Source organism: Taeniopygia guttata, chromosome 14, assembly GCF_048771995.1.
Source record: "Taeniopygia guttata chromosome 14, bTaeGut7.mat, whole genome shotgun sequence".
Lineage (NCBI taxonomy): Eukaryota > Metazoa > Chordata > Aves > Passeriformes > Estrildidae > Taeniopygia > Taeniopygia guttata.
Window position 1 is genome coordinate 16,057,596 of NC_133039.1, and position 15,997 is coordinate 16,073,592.

At 38.8% G+C, this 15,997-nt stretch overlaps 2 protein-coding genes across 8 annotated transcripts in view; one reads left to right on the plus strand and one right to left on the minus strand.

Moving 5' to 3' along the window:
• Positions 1 to 9,405, plus strand: part of TMEM204 (transmembrane protein 204) — a 28,320-nt gene extending 18,915 nt beyond the window's left edge. The window contains exon 3 of the mRNA XM_002191248.5: positions 7,232 to 9,405. Within this exon, the coding sequence (XP_002191284.1) occupies positions 7,232 to 7,476 (245 nt within the window). The 3' untranslated portion in view covers positions 7,477 to 9,405. The remainder of the gene's footprint in view (positions 1 to 7,231) is intronic.
• Positions 1 to 15,997, minus strand: part of IFT140 (intraflagellar transport 140) — an 83,752-nt gene that overhangs the window by 34,872 nt on the left and 32,883 nt on the right. For 5 of the 7 annotated variants that reach the window (XM_030284735.4, XM_012576451.5, XM_012576460.5 and 2 more), the window contains 4 exons: positions 13,863 to 14,010; positions 12,119 to 12,250; positions 11,013 to 11,045; positions 9,697 to 9,893 (listed from right to left, as the gene is read on the minus strand). In XM_030284735.4, coding sequence (XP_030140595.2) covers positions 9,697 to 9,893; positions 11,013 to 11,045; positions 12,119 to 12,250; positions 13,863 to 14,010 — 510 coding nt within the window. The remainder of the gene's footprint in view (positions 1 to 9,696; positions 9,894 to 11,012; positions 11,046 to 12,118; positions 12,251 to 13,862; positions 14,011 to 15,997) is intronic. The other 2 variants (XM_002190187.7, XM_072935509.1) reach the window with 1 other exon arrangement.

Consider the following 15,997-nt stretch of genomic DNA (forward strand, 5'->3'; position numbering starts at 1 on the left):
AACTTTGAAACTGGAATTCAAACCCAGTTGCCTTGCTGGACCCAATTACGCAGTTCTTATCCTCTGATGTATCCAGAGAAGAACAGAGCACTTGAACAAAAAAAGCAGCAGATGATGCTGAAACGCCCAAAAAGATCACCTGTCAATGACTGCTTCTCTCTGCACAGGGTATTTTTGCTCAGGCTGACCCCACCTGCAGCACTGTAGCCAGATCTGGGATCCTCAGCACGAGACAGACAAGGACCTATTAGAGTGGGCCCAGAGGAAGCGATACAGATGCTCCAAGGGTTGGAGCACCTCTGCTAAGGAAACATGCTGGGAGAGCTTGGGGTATTCCGCCTGGAGAAGAGAAGGTTCTGGGGAAAACTTACTGTGGCTTTTCAGTACACAGAGGGTGCAAGAAAAGACAGAGACTAACTTTTTACATGGACAGACAGCAAAGACAAGGGGAATGGATTTAAGCTGGAAAGGGGAAGATTTAGATTAAATGCTAGGAAGAAATTTTCCCCTGTAAGAGTGGGGAGGCCATGGCACAGAGTTGCACAGAGAAGCTGTGGCTGCCCCTGTATCCCTGGAAGTGTCCAAGGCCAGACTGAGTGGGGTTTGGAGCTGCCTGGGATAGTGGAAGTTCCTGCCTTCTGGCAAGTGGGTTGGAAAGAGATGGTTTTAAAAGATTCCTTTCAACCCAAAACATTCCACGGTTCTGATTCCAGACAAGCCCATAGCTGTGCCTGATATGAGGCCTACTACATTAAAGCAGAGCTTTAATTGGCTCCAGCTGTCTCAGAACCCAAGAGGCCAAGCAACGCTAACAGTCAACATCAAGTGTGAGAGTCTGCACATTCCTCCTTGTTTAAACAGCTGCCCAAGAGTAATTCTGTCTAGTTCACTGGGAATATTTGTCACCATTCAATTCAAAGACTGGCATAATCACTAAGGAAACCTCCAAAAGGTAACAAACAAGCACTTACTGGTAATAGACCTAAACTGGTTAAAGATTTCCAACATAAGGTAGGATTCACTGCCTTACACTGACTAAATCTCCTTTCAGGTTAAAGACACAGACTGACGAACTCGAAGAACACAAGTGGAAAGCCCTTGTAATTCAGAAAAGTGAGCAATAAAAGGGTCTCATCACATCTGAGAAGCTGTGCTACTCACATGTTTAATTCTAAGATGTTACATGCTACCAAAATCCTTGGAAGGAAATTTTAAATTAGAACTAAACAAAACAAAAACCCAAAAAATCCCAACCTCAAACAAATTATTCTAGAACTGAAACCTCAAAGGTCACTTGACTCTAATGGTCACACTCTAATTCCTTGTGGCATTAGAAACCAAAGCATCATCCAGCCTAGTGCAACAATGAAGAGCACGTGACTGTTCCAGAGGCCCCATATTTGCCTTCAACTATAACATTTTCTTTTGTGCCAAGCTGATATAAGAAAAGGTATTTATAAATAAATAATTTGCATAAGTCCTATAGGAATCACTTTGTGAATCTATCTCATGCTGATAAATACAACTGAGCTCCTACAAACAGCCCATTCAGGCACATGACTAATCACAGCTATATCAGTCCCTGTGCAATTTAGTGGGGTACACAGAAAAGGAGTGAAATATTTCCCTTCCCTGTTTGCAGCTCTGAACAAGCGTGGGTGGTGTATTCTCAACACTCTGGCTGCTCTATTTTCCTTCTTCTCCCTTTTCTTGACATCAAAAGCCATCCTCCAGGACAAGCTGTAAAGAGGAGGATTATAAATCCCAATATAGACTTTCTGGTAAACTAGAAAAAACAACATGTATTTCTTCAAATGCACTATCAGTACACTAATAAAAATGAAAGAGTAAGAATCTAGGGGTGTCAGAAAAAAAAAACCAAACAACAAGCTATCACAGAAATAAAAAAGTTACTATTAGAGTTCTTTTAAAATGCTATAATTCTGTGGTTGGCTTGCAGCCAGCCTTAAACAGGAAATCCAGCATACAGATCTGAAATGTAAGTTCAAAAAGTAACATTCTCCCAACCCACCCCCACTACCACAGTCAATACTGTTCTAACTAAAAGTCTTCTGAGTGACTTCGTTATCTGTTTCCTTCCCCAGCGGAAAAGCCACCCCCCTTCCAGCTTGTTTTGCTGCAGATGGGAAACAACTAGAGATAAACAGCAGTTCTATGGGAAAAAAATGCACTTCAAGTAATCTTATCAGGATTTTTGGTGAAATTGTGGCCTCTGTGCAGTCTTGAGACAATATACAATAAAATTATCTGAAACTGATTTATGTACTTAAAGTTATTCAGGGAAATTGAGCCATGCATCTCAAAGTCCTGTCATCACTACAAAACAGAAAAGAAACAAAAATCAGACGAAAATGGTCAATATTTCCATAAATAAATTTAAAGAGATATGTCCATTCTACAGGCCTTGTCAACCTGTATTGCAGACTGTGAGCTCAGGAATCCTGATGGCAAAGAGATCAATTTTCTGGTTAATTTTAGTAGAGCTGTTTATGGGAAATAGTCTGCGAAGCCAACTGTTTTCCTCTAGGTGTTTTATTGGAATATTGAAACTGAATTCAGACATTGTTATAAATATCTGTCTAAAAAAGGAAAAGTCACCACAGTCAGTTCTGGAGACTATTCTTACAACAAGGTTAATTTTTACAGGGATACTTCTATTATATGGCACAAATATGTGAACTGCATGTTTTTGCTCAGTCACTTAGAGAACAGACTAAATGTTCCACCCCAGTTCTTGGCTAGTGTACAACAAGATTCTTCTAAGGGCAAGAAGAACATATGTAGCACATTGGAACACTTTGCTTCAAGAAGTCCAAGTCTGATTAAGCTGTTACACACAAAATCCATCCAAGCAAACTTTGGGGTTTTCATACATCATAATCTTCACAAAAGCAGCATTCATCAAAATTTGAAACACACCATCCTATGCAAACTCAGTCTTTTGGGATTATTACAATTTCTTCAGCCTTTGCTCTGGAGTTCCTACATTTATAATTCCCATATCAAGCCATGCTAATATGAAATAAGAATGCTGGATAATAACTTTGGAAAATAACTTTCTCAGTGACATTTATATTCTGTTACAGTTCTTGCAGAACTGTAAAACTAATTGTATAAACTCTATGGAAACATGCTTCCACCTCTGTTGCTTCTGTCATGTGTTTGTTCTTAATGTCAGTTCCAGTCTAAACTTCAGTAAAGGATCTGAAACAGAATGCACATTTTCACTCAATCGCTCTGGTAATTGCCTCCTGTGATCTGTCAGTTTGAGGAGCTCTCAAACCCAGTATCCCTCTATCCTACTCAGCCATTGGCCAGATCTGGGAATGGAGATAAAGCCTCTTGCATGACTGGCTGCTCATCTGAGCAGGGTTCAGGCAAAGGGCTTGTGAAGGAAAATAGTCCTTCTAGCAAAAACAGCTTTATCTGGAGACCTGGAAGGAAGCCTTAGTGCTTTTCCCTGGCAGATAATTGCTCCATCAGATAGAACATAGAGATATTAAGCCATTTAGGACAGTAATTTGCTATAAGTCATATATACGAAAGCAAGAAAGACAAAGCAAAATAATTTCATTAATAGCTGGGTATTTGGAAAAACTTTTAAATATTGAAAATATTCCTACAGTGGGAATTAAGCTGCAAACCATAACATAGCATCAGGGTTACTCTGTGTAACTGGCATTTCTGAGCCCATGTCCCTCTGCCAAGAGAGCCACAAAAAAATAATGCAAGATAGTGGGAAGTAGACACTTGTTAATATTTATAACTGTCCCTGAGAGACACCTGTGAGTGGTCCAAACAGCTCCTGCTCAAAACTCCTCCTGCTTAAGGTTTTATGATTTTCTTAATACTTAAAAAAAAAAAAAAAAAAAAAAAAAAAAAAAGAGTTCTGAAAGGAAAACTGAAAAGGAAAATTGATTACACAAAGCCTTCTCATGTGCCAGACTAAGTAAGATGGGTCTCTTGATTTATATCAATACCCTCCTTCCTGCCAATTTTAAACTGCAAGGAGATGAAGCCAGTCAACTCAGCTGCAGGAAGTACAAGCATCTCCTTTCTTCCTGATTTCCTACCTTCATATGAAAATGGCCATTTATCATCCACTGAATAGTGGATTGCAAAGCAGTATCAGTGTGTATCATCCTTATAAGATCTAAATGAAGATGTAGACATCCAAATTCTTTATAAGCATATCACAACTAGCATGCTCTGCTCCCAATGCTCTGAAATACAAAATAAACACAGGAAGTTGTATCATCCTGGTTCCACAGATAGGGAACCAAGCCATCTCAGAGGAAAGTTTAAAAAAATCTGATGTCACTTACAAAACAGAACCTAACCTCCTCCCACTCTCTTCTCTACCTTGTGCCTCAGGACAAACTGAAATTGGAGACTGACACTGGAAATGAAGGAAAAATAATTTATTTGCAATAGCAAACCCTTATTGTATAGATCAGTGATTTCTACAACTCAGTGTGCTCCAGATGGCCACATTCTCTCCAAATATTTTTTTTTTTATTTAGAACAAAGCCAAACCATAAAATAACTACCAGATTTGCTGACAAAACCAAGGAGTTACTGCGTCCTTACAACTGTGTCAACAACCTAAAACCCATCCAGGGTACATTAGGCTTTTTTAACATCAGAGTGGGGAAAGAGCAGTAAGGAGCTACTACTCCCATAAGAACCTATTTCTTCTTATTTGTCTTCAGACAGAGAAGTGCCTCACTCCAAACCCTCTCTGGACATGCCAGCTGTGGCACAGTGCCACATCAGGATGAGAAGGTGCAGCAAACAACTGTTACAAAGCACCTTCTAGGTAGACACAGGAGAGTCAAGGATGCCAGACAGCTCCTAAAGGAATATTCATTCAGTGTTTGTATTATGAGGAGGTGGATTCAGCCTTCATTTTACTGACGCTCAGAATAGTACAAGTGTCACAACTTTAAGTAATTGACTTTTTTCCTCCTACTTGTATGTCATTTCCCTCCTCTGTGTTTATCTGTATGCAGCTTGTGTCTTTTCCATCTTCACTGCATTACTAGCACTCTTTCAAGAAAAAAAAATGATACAATGCACACTCGGGATGTGCTCTTTCACAGAAAATCAAGGGCCAGGGGTCACACCATTGCCATGTATCCACAAGGAGAGTGTTTGCAGGCGCGGGCACTGCGGCTAACTGGGAAAACAGCATGCAGCAACTGGGACCCACTCTTGACTTCTCCTTGCCCATGAACTTAAGAACATGGTGTCCAGATGTGTTCTGACAGTTCATGGATATTTATTTATTCCAGTCTTCCTTCATGAAGGGGTCATTTTGGGAATGAAATTCCTTTGTTATGGTGGCAGTTAAGGAAGTGTGTAGGATAGCAAAGAGAAAACATTTTTTTGGTTAGTGAGGCATATTTGTGTCTTTGTGTTTGTTTCAATCTAATTACATCCATTAATTTCTTTTAAAAAGCTGAAAAGTAGCTTTGTTTGGCAATAGGTACAGGAAGAGAGACTAGACTGGAGTCCCACTGCTCCAGAGTCAGGCTGAGAGACCTGGGAATGTTCAGCCTGAAGAAGAGGAGAAGGCTCCAGGGGACCTCAGAGCCTCTTCCAGTGCCTATTGTCAAAGCTAAGGGACATGCATGGTGAAGCTGTGGCTTCCCCATACCTGGCTGTGTCCAAGGCCAGGTTGGACAGGCCTTGGAGAAATCTGGGCTAGTGGGAGGTGTCCCTGCCCATGGCAAGGGGTGGAGTGCAATGAGCTTTAAGGATCCTTCCAACCCAAACCATGTTGTATGGTTCTCTGAAAGTACAATAAACAGACAGCAGAAAAGTAATAATGTGGTTGTCAATGCATTCTTCAAAGAAAGGGAAGGTGTAACATAGAAAAGGAGGTGTAAAGGGATGCAGATTGCCCCTTGATCTAATATGGGTCTCCTGCATGACTAGAAAAGTTACCTCACCTCACTTCTGAAATAACATTACTACTATTCATCAGTAATGTAACCACCAAAGAGACTGAGAAATTTTTCCTTTTTATAGTTTTTTTTTTGCAAATCACTTTGTGACATCTGAATGGAAATGCTAGACAAGTACACTGTTATTACTCTAATATTACCTATCTTTTAGGAAACTTAGTACTGTGCCTAAAGTTATGAGGACAATAGAAACTTTGCCTTCAGTAGCTTCTGGAGGCATGACATTACTTCTGCCTCATAACACTTTTTTCCAGCAGGAAAAAGTAGGACCACAAAGTTCCATTTACTTCATCTGCCCTTTTTTTAAGTATCTATACTTATATTTAAGTACAATACTTACTTATTGCTTTTTATTATTTCTGTAAGATATTTAGCTATTCATTATAGTGAAAAAGGCAAACCCAACTGGGAAGAAATGATTTCTAGATTAGAAGGCTGAAGGATCTGCTTTATTAAAACAATACTATATTACATTAATATACTATTTAAAGAGAGATTATTTTATTCTACATACATACTTCTTACTTATTTATCAACTAAAAAACTCGTGACTGCCTGCTGAGAGTCCGAGACACAGCTGGATCTAATTGGTTATTGAACTTAAACAACCTTCACTAGAATCTAATTAATCACTTCAAGTAAACAATCTCTATACTAAATTCCACATGGAGAAAACAAAGGAGTAGAGATAAAGATTGTTTTCTCTTCTTCTCTCTGTGCTCTCTCTTGAGAGACAGAATTATGTCTTTCTGTCTAGAGAATGTGACTGTCACAATTCATCATCTTTGCAGTTTACATAGTTGCCTGCCTTAATAAACATTTAAAAATTTCAGAATAAGAGTACATACTGTGAAAAAAATATTTTAAAATTATTATTATTATCATCACCAATACAGTTGTTTTCTCTTTTGGCAATGGGAGTAAGAAAAAGGATATCTGTGTAAGTGATTCAAATGCATGGGGGCAAAAACCCAAGGTGAAATACACGTCAGTGGGTGTAAGAAATTGAAATTAGAGTGAACAGATGAAAACTTAATATTGAGCCTCTGTTTAAGGCACTCTGAATGTATCATGAGGCTCAAATATGCCTTCAAAAACACATCCAGTACATCATATTAGGGATGGAAAAGCACTACAGACTTATGAGTGAGTCTGCAAATGTTGAGATTCTCTGGCATTTTGCCACCACAGAAATTCAAGATAATAGCTCATCAAAAATAACTCTGACATTCTGTTTGCAGGTTTTGTTCTGGTTATTGGACTGGTGACATTCTACCGAATCGGACCATACACCAACCTCTCATGGTCTTGCTACCTGAACATTGGAGCCTGCCTTTTGGCCACACTGGCAGCTGCCATTCTAATCTGGAACATCCTCCACAGGCGTGAGGACTGCATGGCGCCCCGGGTCATCGTCATCAGCCGTACCCTGACCGCTCGCTTTCGCCAGGGCTTGGAAAATGACTATGTTGAGTCACCATGCTGAAAGAGCACAGCTGAAAGGCAAAAGATCTCCAAGGAGATCTGCACTGGAGTTATTTTCTATAAATATATGCTATAATTTAAGGATTGAAAGACATAACAACGTTCACTTGTGTGGGCAGAGGCCCTCGATTATTATTCAGATGGGCTCCATCTATATACATATGTATAAACCACATAGTTTTATATATATATATATATAAATATAAATATATAAAATATTATATTGCACTCTCCTTCTGCTGTACAGCACAGAATTGTTGGTTGGATGCACGGCAGCAGGGTCAGCTGGAGAAGATACCAAGTGTGTGCAATGAGAATACAGGAAAGAGGGAACCAAACGCACATTTTCTCTGTCTGCATCAAGTTCTCCTGCTCCTTAAAAATAAAACAAAAAGCTATAGGAGACCAATGACAATAGCTTGGGAGTTAACAGGCAATCTGAGAAAGCAGGAAACTCACTATAGATTAAGTGATGGGTTTAAAAGCCGTCTAAATTTCATGACTTCTAGTCCTAATCACCTCTCCACAAGGAACGAATTCACATTAGCTGCAACACCTGCTCCTAGCCCCAGAACAGACCAGAGAGTAAAAAGCAAAAGCAACTCTCACTATTCTTATGTAAAGAAAGGGATTTCAGAAGAATTAAGTTGCATTTTTTTCAGACATTTCTTTTGTATGCTGAGGCACAGGTTTGCTAGCGTCTTATGCGAAAACAGACACTAAAAATGAGAAGGGTACACAGCTAAAACAGACCACATATGCTGCTGAAAAAAATGTTTCAATATTACATTAAGGGCAAATGTCCACAGGAGGCTACTGGAACTCCCTAACAATCAGATATATGATTAAATTACATTGTTGGGAACTATTATAAGAAAGAAATATACCAGCCCAAATTGGTTTATTTTCTCTCCAGCTAGTTATAAGATTTGCTGTGGCATTAGAATGCTATGGCAGGACACCAGCTCTGCCCAGCAATGCTCAGTGCCACATAAGACAGGGAATACTGGAGAACAGAGCTGCCACTCAGGCACCCAGACTGGAGAATAAGAAAAATATACAGGACTTCAGGACTTTGAGATTTGAAAACAACCTGCCTGATAACTTAATATGATAATGAACTGAAAAATGAATGCCTTTAGAATTAGGTATAATGTTTATAAGCCTTACCTTGAGAAGCACATGGCCTGACAAAAGTCATATGCATATAATTTTCAGAAAGAAAAACAACACGTCAAAAACTATTATGCAGGAATACGTGGGCTATAGGATCCTGAGGCAATGACAGGTGTGTAAATGCTCTCAGAATGCTGCTCTGAGCACAATTAAGTGATACATCTGAGGGACCATGAGCTGTGGATGTTACAAATTCCTTAGGACTGTTGTGTTACTCCCAGGTGAGCACACTGCTTTGCTTCTTTATCACTATTTCCACACTTCGTTAAAATGTGATCATCAAGCTGGCTCTTGAGTTCTCTTCTGCACTCAGTTTGGATGTGATAAGAAACTCAACCCCAACTGCTGCTTTTTGCAGCACATTGCAAATGAGCAACACTCCACAGAGACTGATGCTCTAGAACAACTGCACTGCTCTAGACTGTTGGGAGAATTACCATAAAGCTGACAAAGTGTTTCTTCTAGCAATAGGTTTGTAAAAACCAACTAAGATTAGTATTCATCTGCCTGCATTCATTTTCTGGGAAAAAAAAAAAAGAATTCCAGAAACAATATGTTATGATTAAATGCAGCAGTTTTTAAAATAAAATATTGGAGTATTTGAGAGACATTATATTATTACCTCTAATATTGCAATATCCATATTAAAATAATGTACATGTGAATTTAAAATTCAGCTATGTGGTTGGTAAATCTGTAACACTCAGTATTGGTGTGATTATTTTAGATGTATAAATAAAATTGTGAATGTTCATTTTCTTCTAGTGATGACATTTTTGCCATTCAGACACCGCATAAGGTTGCAGGTTATCAGTAATTATTTTTCTTTTAGCAAAAAAAAAATCCACAATGTATTATAGACAAAGAATGAGCAGAGAACACATTAAAATGTCTGTGAGATAAAGATGTTTCATCGGGTTAAAAATGAAAAGGAGAATGAAATCAGAGAGGGAAATGTAAGGAAAATTTAGGAGGATTTACTCTTCAAACTTTTAACAAAAATAAACTGCACCCATGAAGAAATAGATGCAAATAGTTCTGATACCTTTTTATCAGCTTGATGGATTTGAAGGCCTCATCCATGTCTCCAGCAGTTAGATAGTAGCTGAAGTTCAGCATGGCATCCTGGGTGGTCTTATCACAGTCTCCCAGTCCAATGAAATCTCTCATGGGTCTTCTTGCAGCCATCTGAGAGACTGTTCCTGAGCCAGACTCTGATGCTCCCTTCTCAGCTTCTCCCAGCTAAAATTAGAAGGTTGTCATATAGGTATCAAGCAGGTTGAAACTTACTCCTTTGTACATGGAATAAATTGTATTATTCCCATCACAGTCCAAGTTTTTTATATCTGCAGGACCATAATCAATAGCATCAATAGCTGCAAAGTTTCAGAGCTTTCTAGAAAACACCACAAAATATGGAATGTCATAGAAGAGATTAGCATATTGCAGTCAACAATCACAGCATGTTAGTGATCACCGGAGATTGGTAATATACCACAGAAAAGTAACCTCCTTTTATTACAGTCACTATTTTATACATATATATATATATATTTTATAATAGCAAATGTTAAGTTCCCAGATTTCTGAAGATTTCAGATAAGCATCTCTCCAAGTTTAGTCTCTTCTCAAATATTAGGCTGCTGCTCTGAAAGTTAACTATACAGCCTAAATTCTTTTATCCTTGCCTTTATGTAAATCTTATGAATACTGAAGCTCAGGTTCAAATCCTTCCCCTTACAACTGGCAGTTCTAAAGCTTCAGGGCTACTTTCACCACCCACTGAAAGGCAACTCAAAGCAATTCAACCATTATGCAGAAAAGCAATAATATCTCAATCCTCAATGTCAAATGATCTGCCTGGTGTGTAACAAGGAAAATTCCCCAAGACAGGTACAGAGGAAGATCATCTGAGTCATGAAGGATGCCAAAATCCATGTACACTCTACCCTAATCATATAGTTACATACGATAACTAAATTTTAAGGTATATACAGAAGCCAATAAAAATTGTATTGTATTATAATACAATGAAAGTCCTGGGTAAAGTAAAAGACAGAAATCAAAAGTGCAAATCTGTTTGACTAAAACTTGAGGAATTTCTGGAACTAGGGCAGTAAAGACATTATAGTGAATAAGGAGAAACCCTGAAATGAAACTTGGTCAGCAAGGCTTGTTATATCAACTTGATTTGCTGTATTTAAAGCAGACTGCTCTTTTACTAAATTAGGTTTCCCAAATGAATACAAGCGATGTAAAAAGTGACTTTGTCATAAAGAGACAACCACCTACCAAGAAAATGGAAACAACAGAGAGGAGCAGAGGATGAAGGAAGAGCACCAAAGCGATGCAGATACTTACAGGTTTATAGATACATCCCCTCCGAAAACACAACTAATGGCAGCAACAATTCATACAAAGTCAAAAAAAAAAAAGAAAGAGAGAAACATAATATCAAAGTACAATAGCATGAGACATGATGGAGAAATGTTTAAAAGAGATTGGAAAATGCAGCATATCACATTTGACCTTTCAGTTTAAGGGGAAAAAAAGAGTAAAACAGTACAACACTAAAAGCTCAGTCTGCACAGGAAGACTGACAACAGGCTGTGCTTTGAAGGAAATGAATTGCAAAGTGCTGCTCTGAATCTGGACATAAGTAGACACATACTCCCTGTCTAATAGTGCTCCCAAACTACATGAAGATTAGAAGTCTCCTTAATATTAATTTCCTGTAGATTTTACAAAATTAAATACATTAGTATAGTAAATGGGTTCTGTTACACTCCCCCTACAAGACAGGAACAGAGCAAATCATCATCCTAAGAAGCACCAGGAAACTCAGGTCAGAACTTCACCAGAAACCAATTTGTAGGTGAAAGGCTGCAGCTCGCCCAGGATGCATGCAATTATGTAGCGTATTATTTACCTGAGATGCAAAAAGTTTTGGATTGAAATCAAGTTTTAGAAGTTAGAGCCTGCATTCTTCACATTTGCAGCAGACAGGCACTTGTTGATGGTGCAAGATGACTGTTCTGCTCACTAAGGTATTCCTGCAAGGAAGTGGGATGCTTCTGCCAAAGCCAGTATGAAACGTCCTGTCTTATGGCCTACATAAATCGCACACACACATCCCTCTTGCACTTGCAATAGGCACAGTGTCTAGATAAAGCAGAATTTTTTCCACATCCCTTTTTCAATTGCATTACCTTGTAATTCCTGTTTCTCCTACACTTATACATCACATTCAGTTTACAAGACCCATAAAAAGCCATCTCATTACAAATTCTACAGTTCTGTCAAGTTCATCTGCATCAGAATTATCTTTACGCCATTTCTACATGTGATGCATCCTTGTCGTTGGTGTTGCTCTACTAACCCCAGACTCAATTTGGTTATATTTGATTCCTGTACAGTGGAAAGTCTAAATTTCTGGGAAGGGAAGGAATTCTTAGAGATTACCTCACCTTTTTTGCAAAGTAATAATGTGGCACCTCTATGCCGAGAAGAACCTGGTAGGATGAAGGCAATGCAAAGCTGTCCTGCAGCAAAAGGCCATGCTCTTCAGTGCTGAAGAATGATATAATCCAAACATCCATCTGGAAAAGGAAATGAAGCATTGTTTTATTTTTAAGCTGCAATATCCTTCTTTCTTTTTGTTTTTCTTTTCCATATTCATTTGGCAGAAGCTTCTCTTGACAATAGTATGACCTATACATTCAGACACACAGCTGCTGGGAAGGCAGAGCCACACACTTCCTCCCTGCAGCGAGCAGCCAGCACCTCACTCTGCATTCCAGACTGGTCCTCCTGCACAAGGACCTCCACCTCTGCCTCCACACACACACCTCTGACAACCAGCTTCACACACCATAAACAGAGAAGCCCCTGGCACAGATGGCTGCTTCAGGCATCTCTCTGAGAGATCTGGATCAGGGCAAAGAAACAGAATCACAGAATAAGAGAATCAGAAAATGGTTTGGGTTGGAAGGGACCTTAAAAACTATGTTTTTTAAAAAACATTATATTAGTCCCATTGTAAGTTCATCAGCTTACTGACTGCTTTGAGTTCCCAGGAAATATATCATTCATGCAGAAATAGTTCCTCTAACAGTTTAAATATTGACCTGACTCAAGTTAAAATAATATTTATTTCCAGCAGAAGTTAATCAGACTTCTCATTTAGTAAGGCATAAGCAGACAGTAACATGTTCTGTTGAATAAGCGGCAAAAAGTTGCATTCCTTTTATATATTTTTTCAACTTTACTTAGAAGCCAACAATTTAAAAGTTTTTTACTTGAGTAATATTAGGTTGAATTGCTCTTCTCTTTGCTAGAAGACCCTAGCCAGGTCTTTTGAGACATCCCTATCACTATCCCATTTCTCCTTTTTACTTTGATCTTCTCATGGTTCTTCTAAGGTCATTTTAACCAACAAAAGACACAAAGAGCTTTCTATATCTAATTTTATGAGATTAGTTAAATTTAGGCACAAATCAAAAAACTTGAGATTAAAATGGATGCTTCAAATCAATGCAATGTTTATGCAGGATAGGTAGTTCTGTACAGACAAAGTGGTAAGGAGCACTACAAGCACAATAGCAGGGGAAGAAGGGAAGAATTGTATGATGAAAGACCTCTTTGATTAGATAATTTCTGATCAATAAAAATTGCTTTCTAATGTAAAAAAACAAAATAGATAATTTGGGAAGTCCCATAAAAATGCACAATATCTCCCCAGAAAAGCAGAAGATGGGAGGGACAGGGTAGAAGAGCATATTTCTCTGTTCACCTTAAAAGTACTGTCCCTGTCATTCTACCAAATTAATTCTTGCTGCTAAAAGTGGACTCAAGATAAAAAAATCAGCAATTTTTCAAGTTACAAACTTCTAGATTATTTATCCACCCAATAATGTCACCTGAAAAACTGTAGCCCAGATAGAAGCTTGCATTATGGTCATTCCCAAAATTCTATCACAGCTAAAGAAATCCCCTCTTTTTCTTCTTCACTGTATGCAAGCTTGGCCCAAGCCAGAGAGTTGCCATAGAGGGAATGCCTGCAGCACAGACAGCAAACACAGGGTTCATGACTCAATTTTCATGTAGTAATGTGTACTATCCACCCATACATCCTTAATAAAGCACAAAGGACTTATTACTGGGACAGAGAGAACTCCATGCAAAAAAAAAGATAAATAAAAAGGATCATACTGTGCCCTCAGTCTGGTTTTTCTTTTGGTCTGGAGGTTGGAGGCCTGTTTCAGGAATTACTTCACATACAAAAAGTCTTGGTTCACTCGGGTCCCAGAAATGGCAAGCAGGAATGTGACTGTGCAAATCTGGATACTCCACTACAAACCTACCAAGAGACAAGAAAAAATGTAGAAAGGGAGACAAAGTAATTCCAGCCCATTCAGTGCATGAGTGTAAATAAAGCTCTAGCCAAGGAATCATTCCTCAGTTACTTATACTCTGTATTAGAACATTAACCAGATACATTTTCCCGACTCCTGACATTTTACACATGGCAGTGACACTTCTAGTTTGGTCTGTTACACTGACAGTGGTGACAGGACATAAAGCATTTTTGGTAGAAAAAAAGTTGGTACCAACTATAAAAATAGGTACTCAAAATCTGCCTGCCCTGAGATTGCAGGTCCTACAGAAACCCTTGAACATCCTTCAAACTATCTAACTCAGTGCCGGCTGCTGTAACACAGGAGCCACCTCAGCTCTGTCTTCAAACCATGGATTCATTAAGATTGGAAGAGCCCTCTAAAATCACCACGTCCGACCATGCACCCATCACCACCACCATGGTCACCACTAAACCATGCCCCAGAGTGCCACATTCACACATTTTTTGATGTAGCCAGCCTGTTCCAATGCCTGACTATTCCACCTGAAGAAGTTTTCCCCAATACCCAATCTATACCTTTACTGGTACAACTTGAGGCCATTTCCTCTCATCCTATTGATGACAGGAATAAGAGTAAGGAAGATAGGAAGTTATCTGGGAGAAGAGACCAACCACCACCTGGCTACTGCATGTCAACAATTCTGAGGCACCGTGGAACAGCAAAAAGGACTTCCCCTGCAGCCTTGGGAAAGCCAGTCTCTGTCAGCAGTTTAAATAATGACATCTTACTGCCTCCTTTGGGCACTTCACTACTTCAGTGCCAGCTATGTCAACTACAGACATATAGAACCACACTTTTTTAGCAATAGGTTAGTATTCATTCTTCTGAAAAAATGTCAAATTATTTAAAAAAGAAGCCAAAGACATCATTAAAGTATTTTCTCACTTGCTGTCACCACTGAAGGGTGGAATTTCTGGGGAGGATTGTAGTAGGGCTAAAGGGCAAATTGAGACATTCAAAGAGGTGCAGAAACTCCCTAAGTTCTAGCCCTGCCATGGAATTCAAAATCAGAAAACTGCAAATCAAAAAAAGAATTTGTGTAGAAAAACATACGTTTCAATTTTGCCTTAGGAGGCAGAAAGAGAAGCAGAAGAGGTGTAGATTTGAAGATACTTCAAAAGGAAGCAAAGATAAAAGGATTATTCACACAGACTATCTAACACTCAAACAATGAAACAGCATTCCTGGCCTGGGTTGGCCTCTGTTGGGTTACACAAGATACTGCACTTGGAAACAACTTCCTCACTTACTCTTAACAACACTGCTGCATGACTAACCAGGATGTAAGACCCAAGATTTGCACTGGCCCTAGTTTTTGATGAGCCGGGTAGTTTCTTCTAGCTTTCAATGGTAAGGAGAGTAATTCCATTTTTTTTTTTTTTTGGCTTGTAATACCCATAGCAGATAGTAACTAAAAAAGCAATCCACCTGTTCCAATGCTGGTTTTGCTTACATAAATACAGTCAGAAAAATTGTTGTAAAATCAAATGGAAATTTGTACTCTAATATTACACCATACTTTCAAAAGCATTCCCACTTCACTGCATTGTGCTGCTAGGATTTCTAATGCACTTCCTACAGCACAGTTCGCATGAACAGAAATGTGTCAGCTCTAAATAGACACCTCATGAATTTTCACCCACACAAACTCAATTTTTATTATACTTTAAAAATACCTTTATTCCTACAAGGACCTTCAGAATGTCATCTTCTCAGTTCCCTATTATGTAAACTCTCCAAGGAAGGGTAGCTTTCCAAGATCCTTTTTAAATTTAAAGATCTGGATCCTGATTCCAGTCATGTAATACCTCTGTATAAAACCCCCAACAACAAATCATCCTCTCCTCAGAGATCTCAAGCTTGATATGGCTTCCGAAGTGCTAGTAGCTCTCCCTGAATTTCTCTTCTATGAATTTGTCCAGTATC